This window comes from Melospiza melodia, chromosome 28 (assembly GCF_035770615.1).
Source record: "Melospiza melodia melodia isolate bMelMel2 chromosome 28, bMelMel2.pri, whole genome shotgun sequence".
Taxonomy (NCBI): Eukaryota; Metazoa; Chordata; class Aves; order Passeriformes; family Passerellidae; genus Melospiza; species Melospiza melodia.
The window spans coordinates 8,016,693-8,028,603 of NC_086221.1; the positions used below are offsets into that span (position 1 = coordinate 8,016,693).

Below are 11,911 nucleotides of genomic sequence, written 5' to 3' on the forward strand. Positions count from 1 at the left end.
ATCTGCTACAAAGAAAAGACATATATTGTACATCTTTGACCCATATACACAAGAACACAATATACACAGAACGCCTCGGAGGAGTGGGGACCTTGTCAGGAGGTTTTTGAGAGATGTTGCTCCCCTACCAGCACCCCCTCTGTGCCTTCCCCACAGCTGCATGGGGCTGTACTCACAGAACATCTGTGTACTCACAGAACATCAGCGACCAAGAGTTCACCAGGCTGGCACACGTCACTGCAGGTGTGTGGGGATGGAGTGCTCGTGGCCCCGCCGTGCCTGCCCTGGGGAGAGGTAGGCCAAGAGGATGGACACGAGGAGGGAGGGCAGGCACGAGGGACTCTCTTGTGAACCCACAAAGTGCTTGGGGGGGGTCTCTGGCCCCTCGGAGCGAAGGGAGGCCCTGAGAGAAACTTCTTGCCCTGGCACCCTGGTGGGGAAGGATTCTGCGGCCAGGCAGGTCTCTGATAAGGCATTTTCATCTGGGACTTGGCGCAAACGGTGGCAGAAGAGAGGAGGGAGCAGATGGGGCAGGTGGTGCAGGGCAACGGGAGGCAGCAAAGCTGACGTGGTCCCAGCCAGACAAGCCCAGGACAGGGAGTGGAGAGCACAGGAGGGCTTGGTCTCTGGCTCAGTTTCTCTGTAAAGCTTCCCCCATGTTCTCTCTCAGCCCCTCGCAGCCTCCCTTCCTGGCGTGAGCCACCAGCACGGAGTGAAATACTGAGAGTCCTCAAAATGGCACATCCAGGCGCGTGGAGTGGCAGACAGGCACACGTTCAGAGTTAAGACGAGTTCAGGTGAGCTTTGTACAGCAAAGAGCAGCTGCTGGCCGGAGTGTCCGAGGAGTTGGGATGACAAAAATGCCACAGTGATCAGATCGGGCCAGGACGAGGGGCGGGCACGGCAGAGAGGAGCCAGTGTGGGCTCCTATCGGCGGTAATGGTTTGGGGCATCTGCAAACATGTACTTGAGTCTGTAGGCTTCAGCCAGCAGCAGCCCAATCTCTTCGTTACCCCAGTGTATCGTGGGCAGGTTCTGTAGCAACATCAAAAGGCCCTGCAAGAGGGGAAGATGCTGAGTTTGGAGAGGCTGAAGGCAGAGCACAGATCCAGTGCAGGCTCGGGGCTGGCCTGAGCAGTGGCAGCAGCGCTCAGGAACTTTTGCTCACCACACATGCAGGTCTGAAAGGCTCAGGGACAACATCAAGATGTGTTTGGGTCTAGGTCTGAACCAGTGAAGCACCCCAAGCCACTTGGAATAAGGGTGCTGTTACAGGGTTACAGCTGGACACAGGAGGGCAAACTGGGATCAGAGCTGGAATGGGATGTTTGAACCCTCCAACAGCTCCGTTCTCTGTCCTTATCACCAAGGCTAAAGTTACTTCCAGGCAAAGCTCCTGAGACCAGATGATCTTGGAGCCAACTCTGACAGCTGTCTATGTCCACACGGGGCTCCCAACCACAGCAATTCCCTCCCCTCTACTTTCCCAGGGATTCACCCCCAACCTCAGGGTCTTACTTGGAAGTCTTCCTCATCCAGGATCTCCTTCCGCCACTTGATCAAGAAGGCAGCACAGACGTACAGGTGGAAATGGGAGAATCCTTCTGGCTCTGACTGTGGACAGCAAAACTCTGGGTGAACTGCAGCTCAGCTGGAGAACAACCCCCAGACACAGATAGCCTACTGGGCCACCCATCACCCAGCTGGCTGTGAACATCCTGGGCCACTCAGCTTTGTTTCCCTCAGCTGGTGCCAGGAGAGCTCTGTGCCTGAGGGGACAGGGCCACCAGTGCCAGTGCCAGGGCAGCAGGGAGCTCAGGGGAGCCTGCATACCTGGTAGGTGTCCCAGAGGCGGATGGTGCAGCGCAGGGGCAGCTCCCTCATCAGCAGGTTGTTCATCCAGCGAAAGGCAAACTGCAGGTACTCGACCTCGTACTTCCTAAAGTGATTATGTACCTGCTCTGAAACAGCACATTTCACTTACACACCTGGGCTCACAGTGCCCCAGCTCCTGCTCACAGCACAGTGCCTTTCACACACTTTCAGCCTGAGACCTTTTTTCTCCCAAATTCCTTCTCTCCCCACCCTGTGCTGTCACCAGGGGGATTCTGGCTGACCCTGCCCTGCTCTGGTTCCATGAGTGTTGTAGGAAGTGTCCACCCCTGCCCCGAGAGCTGTCCCAAAGGAGGCCTCTCCCTCTGCTGTGACAAAGCTGACCAGACTCCCGTGTCACCTACCATCGATCCGGCTGACCAGCTCCTCCAGGGCTTTCACCTTCTTCTGGATCCCTGGCTGTGCAAAGGTGTAATTGTCCTGTGAGAGAGGCTCTGAGTCAGCAGCTTGAACAACAGCTAGAAATGACCAAACCCAGATCAGCAGCTGGACAGTTGGGATGAGATTATCATGAGCCAAGGAGCCTGGGCTCTTGAGCACCAGGACTGTGCCTGCTGTGAGTTCCTGGTCAGGATGGGCCCATCTGGGCAGCCACAGCACCCACCTCCCCAGGATTTCACAGATTAACAGATTCAGTGGAGAAACTAAAGTCACTGAAGGAGCAAAACCTCCCTAAATGCTGCAGCATGCAGAACACTCACCCAGCCAGGGAGAGGAGACAAACACAGGAATTCCTGTGGCCCCAGAGGCTCACCTGAATCCCATCCAGCAGCTTGCTCATGCACCAAAAGCTGTCAGCCTCGATGCTCCGTAACACATCCTGGGACAGGTTTGTCACATCAAAGTTTTCCACATCCTCCTCTGCAAAACAGAGAGGGAAGAGCATCAGGGAGATGGGGGACATGGTGGGGCTCTATCAGGCCAAAGCTTTGCAGGAGGCACTGCAACACTCTCCAAGGTAGGAGATACACGTCTGGCCCTCCTGGCTTGGCTGACCCAGCAGTTCCCTCCCTTTTCTCCCTGGAAGGAGAGCGAGCACCCACCACGCTGCTGTCACACCACTACACCAGATCAAATAACAGGGCTAAGCTGGCCCATTTCCAATTTCAGAGGCTCAGAAATCCTGGCAAGCAGCCAGGGAGCAGAGATACAGCAAGAGGTGAAAATACTACTCCAGCCAGGCCCAGCACTCTGAAGGAAGAGCACATCATCCTCTTCTTCAGCAGAGCAAGTTCTCCTCATGCCAGCATTTCACACCACTTCAAATCCCAGTCAGGAGTGCTCAGAGCAGCAATTGTCACTTACCAACGTGCTCAGAGAGGAACACAACAAAGAAGGGGGTGACCAGGTCATTGATGCCCTGCACATAGCCGCTGGCTGGGTGGCGAATGGCCCAGATAAACAGGATTCTCTCAAAAATCTGGGGAAGAACCAGGGAAAGCAGGAACCTGCATTAGCCATGCACCAAGGGAAGGCAGAAAAGCATAACTGCTGAGCTCAGGGAGTGCAGAGCATGCACTGACAGGCTTTTCTGTAGCAGTAAGGTAATGTTAGAAGCATAGAAGCCCTAGGAGAGACTCTGTGTCATGCACAGGTCCCACAGGCAGGCCAGCCAAGGCAGTCCAGGCTCCTCATCAAAACCTCTGCCTGAAGAAATGCAGACTCAACTGTTCAATACCCAGACAGCTTAATGTCCACAGGACAGGGCAGAGCAGCCTCCTTGGCTGAACATTAGGTGGGAATATGAGGTATCACCACAGAGCAGGATACTTCCCAACAGGGCAGCCTCCCTCACAGCTACCAACATTCCCAGACTGCCCCAACCCCCTGGACATCATGCTCTGACACACCACACAGACACACTGAGCCTGTTTCCAGAGAGGACAGGTGCCCACACCTCCTGGCCACCTCTTGAACCCATCCCTGCCCAGCTTGCTCCCATAAGAGAGGTTTTGAAGCAAAACAGAACTATCCTGTGTTCTGGTTCAAATGCCTTCAATTTGTCTCAAAAGCTTCAGGTTTTTTACCAGCTCTTGGCTACATCTTGCCAAAGCAGAGATCATCTCCTAACACCCAAGCTCCAAGTTTGATATCTTTCAGAAACGTGGGACAAGACCAGACAGTTCCAGGAGGTATTTGCATCAGGAGCTGTCAGGCAGGGAAGTTTCCCCACAGAGTTAACTCCCTAGGAGCAGTGCTGGCCCCACTCCACACACACACCCCATGGCAGTGCAGGGCTGGAGCTTCACCCCCCCCTTACCTCCTGCACGAGGGGCTGCTGGAAGAGGGGAATGAGTGGGTTGGTCCTTGGAATGTCAATGTGGATCTGGAAAAGAAGGGGGGTTACACACACCAGCTGTGCTTTCCAGGGGCACAGTAACTTGTCACGGGTTAACAGAGGGGAATCCACCATGAGTGCTCCCGCAGGCAAGAGCTGACAGGCACAGTGAGGGCTACAGATGTCAGCTGCACTGAGAAAATCATCTGCAGTCTGCTCTGCTTAGGTGCAGGCAGGTAGTTCAGAGCTGAAATTTTCCTAAGTTAGATCAATTTAGGACAGAACCATGGAGCCTTTTCCCCAGAGAGAAGACTCCTCCTGTCTACAGCCAGAGCAAGTCCTGGCATGACCCCATGGGGACAAGCAGCAGCAGGAGGGAGGACAGGGCTGTCCCCAAGCAGGAGGGCAGGAGGAGGCTCCCACCTGTCTGTAGGTGTCCTGGTGGTGCTCCTCGTTGCGGGAGTCGTAGTACTGCTGGATGAAGCCGAAGTACTCCTCCCTCTTCCTCTGCAGGGTCAGCTTGCGGCGCTCCGAGTTGGCGGGGAGGTAACCCTGATTGGGAGAACTCAGCTCAGGGCACAGCCTCCTCTCCCTCCTCAGCACCCTGAAACCCTGCCAGCTGTGCCCCAACACCAGGCACACAGCTCAGGAGCTGGGGAAAGAGCTTTGATGGAATTTGGCCTTCCTAGCCCCTGAGCTTGGAGTAACCCAGCTTCATCTAAAGGGAGTGAAGCAGGCAGTGCCCACACCAGCCTGGGCTCTGAGCTCCAGAGGATGCAGCAATGGCACCCCCTGACCAAACCCCTACAGCTCACCTGGAGGCTGGGCACTGAACACACAAGCAAAGCTGTGGGACACAGGCAGGGCAGGAGCACTGTCCCCGAGGGGTGGCACAGCCCTGCCAGGCTCTGGTACTCACTGACAGCAGTCTCCACGTCACAGGCCGCACCTCTCGGGGCACACCGGGCCAGCTGCACTTCCTCAGCTCATCTGCAAACGGACAGTGGTGGCACTGGATTAGATCCTAGGCACGTCCAGCACCACTACACCTAGAAGGAGAGGAAAGCCCAGTCTGCTCCTGCAGGCTCTGGAGACAATGAGCCTCCAGGAAGGCTCCCACACTAGCAATGACTGGGGATGTGGGTCTGCTGCAAGGGGAGCAGAGGTGATTTCAGCCCAGCTCGGGGTCACCAATGTGCCAGGACCTCAGTTCTCATGCAGAGACAGCCCCCAGTGATCCCAACCATCATGTGCAAGATGGAGAATGATTAGGGACAGACAGGGAGGGGCTGCAGGACATCACCATCTGCCAGCAGGGCGACTCCTGCAAACACCCATCTGGTACAACTGCAGGCAGTGATTGCGTCCACCTGAAGCAGACCTGATGCAGGCAGCAGCCATTCTGCCCTGCCCTGCCCACCCTCAGCGTGCCCCACTCACCCAGGTCGGTGTTGTGGCTGGAGAGGAGCTGCCGGAACTTCTCCAGGCGCGTTTTCTCCCGCACGGTCATAGGGGGAGCCCCGGAGGCGTTTTGGTCAGAGATCCGAGCCACGAGGGGAATGACGGGCCGGAGGGGCAGGGACTGCTGCTTCTGCAGGGGGCTCCGCACACAGGACTCCTCTAGCAAGGACCAGAGGCTGCACTGAGCTGGGCACGGAGGTGCCACCTCCCCAACCCCAGCTCACCCCACAGCCACTGTCAGACACTGCAGATTTCACCCTTCTATCCCTCAGAACAGCACTGCTGGCCCACTCCAATGGATCAGCAATTCACAGGCATCTGTGGAGCCTCTTCCACCACTTCCCCCCATTTCTGCCTCCCTTCCTTCCTCCTGCATCCAAACACCTGGCTGCAAGTGGATCAGACTTCTCTCCACACGTGGGTAGGACACAGGAGACAATGCAGAACTAACATTTAGATCTGCTCTGTTCACCAGATCCAAACACCAACCAAGCAGATTGCCAGTGCAGAGAGAGGAGCTGACGGGCTGCCAGTGCCACCTCCTGAGGTGCTCGCACTGCACAGGCAGGCAAGGCAGTGAGCAGGGGCTGCTGCTGCCCAATTCCCTGTGTCAACACGACCTCACTGACACCTTTGCTAAGAGCAGCACACCAAAGCACTGGGAAGCAAACAGTGAGCAAGTCCCAGCAAAAACTTAACAGATCTCAACACTGACTTAGCACCCAGAACATGGAATACTCTGGGGCAGACACTGAGCAGCTGAGGACACAAGCATTAAAGCCAGGCCTTTGAAAGTGTCTCCTTGGAGTACAGGATACCAAAAGGAAGAAAAAGCTTCTGTTGTGCTTACGGGCTGTGTCACAGCCTCTTGCCCACACTGGGAGTAGCAATGAGCAGTTGAGCTCAGTGGCCAAGCAAGAGAGCACTGGAGCAGGAGGCTGCTCCTGAGGATGGTTCTTACCAGAGCTCCTGGAGAGCTGGGCCTCGCTGCTGGACTTGATGACCTTGCAGTTGGTGGGCAGGTCCCCGAGGGCCGGCTGGCACCGCTCGGGCTTGGCCCGCAGCTTGCTGTGGTTCTCCAGAACCTGCGCTGCCGTGGCCTTGGCCACTTTAGAGTTCAGAGTTTGCAAAGAGGACGAGGAGGAGGAGGAGGAGAAGTCCTCATCTTCGTCATCGCCGATGTCCCAGGCGTCGCTGGTGCTGCGGGCAAACTCGTGGAAGCTGGAGGCCTTCTTGCTCTTCATGGGCAGCCCGGCCTTGGAGCGGTCCTTGATGAAGCTGTGAGCAGAGAGCAGGATCAGAGCCCTGCTGTGGGATCCTTTTTCCTTTCCCCTTTCCTTTCCCCACGCCCTCGCTCCCATCAGCCAATCCCTTTTCCCAGGTTCCCTGTTCCTCCTCCCAGACCCAGGGAAGATGTTCAGTCTCTCTGGGCTGCCTGCTCTCAGCAGTGGCTGTCACAGGCTGCTGTCACAGCAGTCTCTGAGGCCACAGTGGCAGCACACAGCTGGACAGGTGCCAGCCTGCCTGGCTCAGAAGGGCGAACGGGAGACAGGTACAATTCCTCCAGCTCTGCCTTCCCCCACCCTACACAAAACAGGAAGATTAACACCCAAAAAAGGTCTTACAGCCTGGAGAGAGGCATGTCAGAGCCACCCCGAGCAGGTCTCCTTCCATGGGCACTCCCAAAACAGCTGCAGTTGTTCCCAGAGCAGCCTGGGTCTTTCCTCAGGCACAGAAGGAATTTACTCTTTAGCTACAGGAGACAAAGTCCACCACCTGCAGCAGGGAACTTTCCCCACTACCCAGCACGGGCCAGGGACAAGGAGGCAGTTCAGACCAGGAATTCTGCCTTTTCCTGCTGCAGCTCTCCAGAGCCTTGAAGCTGCTGGGCAGCTTTACCTCCCTTTCCTTAATTCCTCCAGCTCCCAAGAGGAGCAGAAGGATCAGACACTGCTAAAAGAAATCTGTTTCCTTTGATGTGGGTGTTACTGTATGGATTTCTGGCCATCAAGGGCAGCAGCAGATAAGCTCTCCCTGCAAGCTTTCACGGAGCTCAAGGCAGCACCACACCCCTTGCACTGCTGTCCTCCTCTGTTGCAGTATCACAGTGCCAGGGATGCTGGAGACCTCCAGGCACTGCAGAGCTGCCAGGCCTGCTGGCTGCAGCTCCAGGAGACACACACTTACTTCTTGGTGAGCCGGGAGTCCAGTGGAGGATGCTGTGCCCCATAGACAGGCTGAATGCTGCAGGAAGGGGGAAAGAAAAAATCCAAGATGCTGTAAAAAGAGGTCCTGCAAATAATCTCAGCCTAAACTGAGGTCATGCTTCCTGCCTGCTATCAGGAGCTGAACAGAAGCCCAAAAGCAGCTTCAAAAACCTTCTAGGTTACAAGCCTTAGATCCATAGTGCCACATGCAGATGAAGATTTGTTCTTTGCAGTAGCAAAGAGAAGCCTTGTTTAAACTCTTAGGCCTGGTCCAGCCTGAGCTGGGATTTGAGCTCTGCTCCTTCCTGCACCACCAGCTCACTCCACATGTCCATTTGTTCTCTTCTCCAGTTTGGGGAGCTCACCCTCCCAGGCCCTGTGGGGCAGGGAAGGACCCCAGGCAGTGACACTGGCGCTCCTCCATAAATGCACTCGAGGCTTTGAAGCCCATGCTGGCTCTCAGGATCACAGCCAATGCCACGGAGAAGGAATTCCTGGTAACAATACGTGGTTTGACTTCAGTCCAAATCCTGGTTTAATCAATTACTTCCTATGTGGCCTGAAATGAGTCACCACATCTTGGTCCCTGCTTCCTAGGGACTCATGGGACAAGGAGCCTGAGGGCTCCAGGCTCTACAAGGGCAGCATCACCTCAGAGAGGAGCTACTAAAACCATGCTCATGGCTGTTCTTACAGCCTCTGGAGGTGAGACAGGGATCCTGACTTATCACCTGCATTGGAGGAACTACTCACAGCCACGCCACCCTGGGAAACAACCTCTGGAAAACAAGTTCTGCAATGCCATGGCACAGACAAAGGCCCTTTCAGAGCTGGCACACAAGGAACAGGCTTCTCTTGGGTCAATAGAGCTGGCCTGGTTTCCAGGAGCTGCAGATGGTGCCCAGCAGTAAAAGCAGCAGGCCCAGCCATGGAGGGGAGGGATGGCAGCCTGCTGCAGCTGGGAACAAGCTGAGGATGCAAAAGCAACAGGTCCAGCTGGCAGGGGAGAGATGCAGAGAGCCAGGGGAGAGCTGGAAACAACCAGAGCACAGAGAGATCGGGGGGAACAGCCCAGCCAGGGTGGGCTCAGCACTGCAGGGGCTGTCCCTCGTGGCTGGAGTCCTCCCTGGGTTCATCCATCGAGGACTAAGCCCAGGACAGAGTGTGATGAGCAATGAGCACCTGCAAGTCAGGGCTGCAATTCAGCAGAGGCACCTCCATGGGTGGACATAGCAAAGAGATGATGGGGAGTGAGAAGAACAAGGCCTCCAGGTCAGCACTGCTTCCCAGTGACTGTGGCAGGACAGGAGCCAGCAGAGCCTCTCCCATGCCCAGAACCAAGCTCAGAGTCCCAGGATACCCAGCCAAGGCTCCTCCTGCCTGTCAGGGGAACTACTCTGGTTCAGTGGAAGGCCTGGAGCTCACAAGACCAGTGAAGGAGAGGAGGGGAGAGCAGCCAGTGCTGGGGGAGGGAGGAAACTCTTTCCTGGGGTTCTGAATCAGTGTTTGATACAATGGCAGAGGGTCCCACCCACACACAGCTCTTTCTGAAGTCTCACAAGCCAGACACTCCCCAACAAGAACCTCAAGCTGTGCTCCCAGCCTGACTGGATGAGTCCCCAGTTCTGTCCCAGTTTAATCTCCTTGGGACAGGCATTTCCTGTTCCCTGGACGCTCAGTGACCAATGGTGTGAGGGACAATGGCTGTGCTCCCTGTGTGACACCTCCAGGACCATCACAGGGTGTGGGTTATTGACCCTGCAGCAGAGCAGAGCCATGAAACAGCACTGCCCCTCTGGACACACAACACATTTAAGGCTGTTCCTCCCCTTTAAAAACAGCATTTCGATAACCCCAGCAGACCCTGGCTGCCCATCTCTCTAAAGAGCAGGGAATAAACAACACACCACAGAGGACAACATGCCAGAGCACTCAGCCAACACATCCCTAGAAAATTACCAGGCAGAGAATTGCCAGTGCAAAAAAACCACAAGACAGCACTGGAAAAACACAACAGCATTTACCTAAAATCCACCCTAAATCTACAGGGACCAAAGGCTATTAAACTTTATTAGCAAATAAAAGCTAATACAGCTAAGTGACCAAACGCACAGAGTGTCATGGAAAAGGAAGCTAACACAGTATCCAAGTCCCTACAAAGCCTCTCTCTGCCAGATTGTCAGGGGAAAGAAAGGACAGAGCCAAGAATCTGCACAGGAGGGTCTCTCAAAGCTCAGACCAAAAGCAGAAAGGGAGGTTGGTGCCTGGTGACCATGGGTGCAGGACATCCCACCTCCAGCCTGGGGTCAGGCTGAGGAGCTGTGGGTGCCTGTCCCTGGAACCAGGCAGCACTGGGGAGGAACAAGGCTCCTGTGCAGGATACCTGCCAGGCAGGAGAAGGGCAGAGCTCTGCCAAAACCTTCCCCCTGCACAGCGGCTGGGGCAGGCCCGGCTGCCAGACCGGTTCACCTGGTCTGGGCCTCCAAGGAAAAGCTCAGAAATCACCAAAAGGAGAAGAGAGGTGCTGTCCATGACCTCCAGCTGAGAGCAGGGCTGACACCTTCGGGTAAGAGGCAGGAGCAGCTGGGAAATAACCCAGGGAAAGCACAGGAGTGTCCTCCCACAGGGGCAGCAGAGGAGCAACAGAGAGCTCCCTGCTCTTCCTCTGCTCACACAGACAGGGATTGTCCAGCCAACCTGAAGGAGCTGCACAGTGACAAGCACATGAGTGAAAACACTTTAGAAAGAGATATTTAACTGGCCCAGCAGGATTTAAAACCAACTAAGCATTTCAGACTGCACCCATAGCCCATGAGGCAAAGGGCAGGGTTCAGATAAGGCAAATGAGAGCAGAAGTGAGGAGCAGCAGGCAGGAAAAGCACTTGAGAAGCCTCCAGAGAGAGGCTGATGCCCTTTTCCATGTCAGCCTTGCTCCCAAGGCGGTGTAGGGAGCCTCTCCTTCATCAGCACCAGCCTCTTCTTCCTAAACACCATGTCCATCACACATTTCACTTGTCTCTACCATCCCTGAGAGGAACCAGGGCATCACAGCCGGAGGAACCGAGGCAGGGGAGGTACGAGCAGAGCCCCCACAGTCCTTCCCCTCGAGCAGGAGCGACATCCCACACAGAGAGGGGAATGGGGGCTCCATGCCTCGGCAGGGACACCCCTCTGGGACAGGGCTGCTGCCAGCCAAGGCGACGCCTCTCAGGACTTGGGAAGGATGAGATTTCTCAGTTTCTGTGGAAAGGAACACGGCCCAACCCCGGCTCTGAGCACAGCCCCAAGAGGCCTCCGTGGCACCCCGATCCCTCACCCTGCCCGCCATGGGGCACACAGGGGTCCCCGCAGCCCCCACAGCGCCCGCCTGGTCCCACAGGTGAGGGAGCAGCTCTGACCCTGCCCTTGTGCCCCTCACACCGAACCTTCCACAGCAAAATCCCCGTCCCGCAGCCTGGGGGGCCCCGGCACCCCCTATTGCAGGGAGGAACCCCAGCCAGCTCAGCCCCGCGGCCGGGACAGATCCTGCGGGTACCCCCGAGCCTCACCGGGGTGCCCTCAGCCCCGATCCCGGCCGGGTCACCGCCCCTTCCCCGCCGGAGCGCGGGAGGCGCGGCCCTCGCACCCCTTCCCGGGGCTCACCTGCCGGGCAGCTTGGCGCTCCGCTTCCAGAACTGCCTGCCGCTCTCGGCCGCCATGGCGGAGGGCGGGGCGGGCGCGGCGGGCCGGCCAGCCCCGGGCGGGGAGCGGGGACCCCCGGCCGGCCGGCCCCCGGCGCGGCGCGGGGCGCGGAGCAAGGCGCGGCCCCCGCAGCCGCCTCAGGCCCGCCCGCCCGCAGCCCGCGGCGCCGCCATCTTGGCTCCGGGCGGGCCCAGCGCCGCCATTGGCCGCTGCGCGCGAGGCGTCGCGGACCCGCCAATCGCAGGTGGGCACGGCCGTGACATTGTCGGGGGCGGCGCCTGCAACGCTGGAGGGGCGGGAGATACCATGAGGGCGCGGGGGGGACGCTGGGCGGCACCACCCGGCTCCTGCCGGGGGGGGTGCTGAATGAATGACATTTTCTGGGATTTTG

General features: G+C 57.1%; 1 protein-coding gene across 1 annotated transcript; it reads right to left on the bottom strand.

Annotated features, from left to right (window-relative positions):
- Positions 1-6: 6 nt before the first annotated feature.
- Positions 7-11,572, bottom strand: TBC1D22B (TBC1 domain family member 22B). Its single transcript, XM_063177858.1, has 13 exons — positions 11,482-11,572; positions 7,820-7,876; positions 6,594-6,910; positions 5,612-5,791; positions 5,091-5,161; positions 4,595-4,723; positions 4,154-4,219; positions 3,199-3,313; positions 2,648-2,754; positions 2,238-2,313; positions 1,834-1,961; positions 1,519-1,614; positions 7-1,056 (listed from the first exon to the last, which is right to left on the bottom strand). Exons 1-13 carry the CDS (start codon positions 11,535-11,537, stop codon positions 928-930), a joined length of 1,527 nt encoding a protein of 508 aa, XP_063033928.1. The 5' UTR covers positions 11,538-11,572; the 3' UTR covers positions 7-927.
- Between the last annotated feature and the right edge of the window lie 339 nt (positions 11,573-11,911).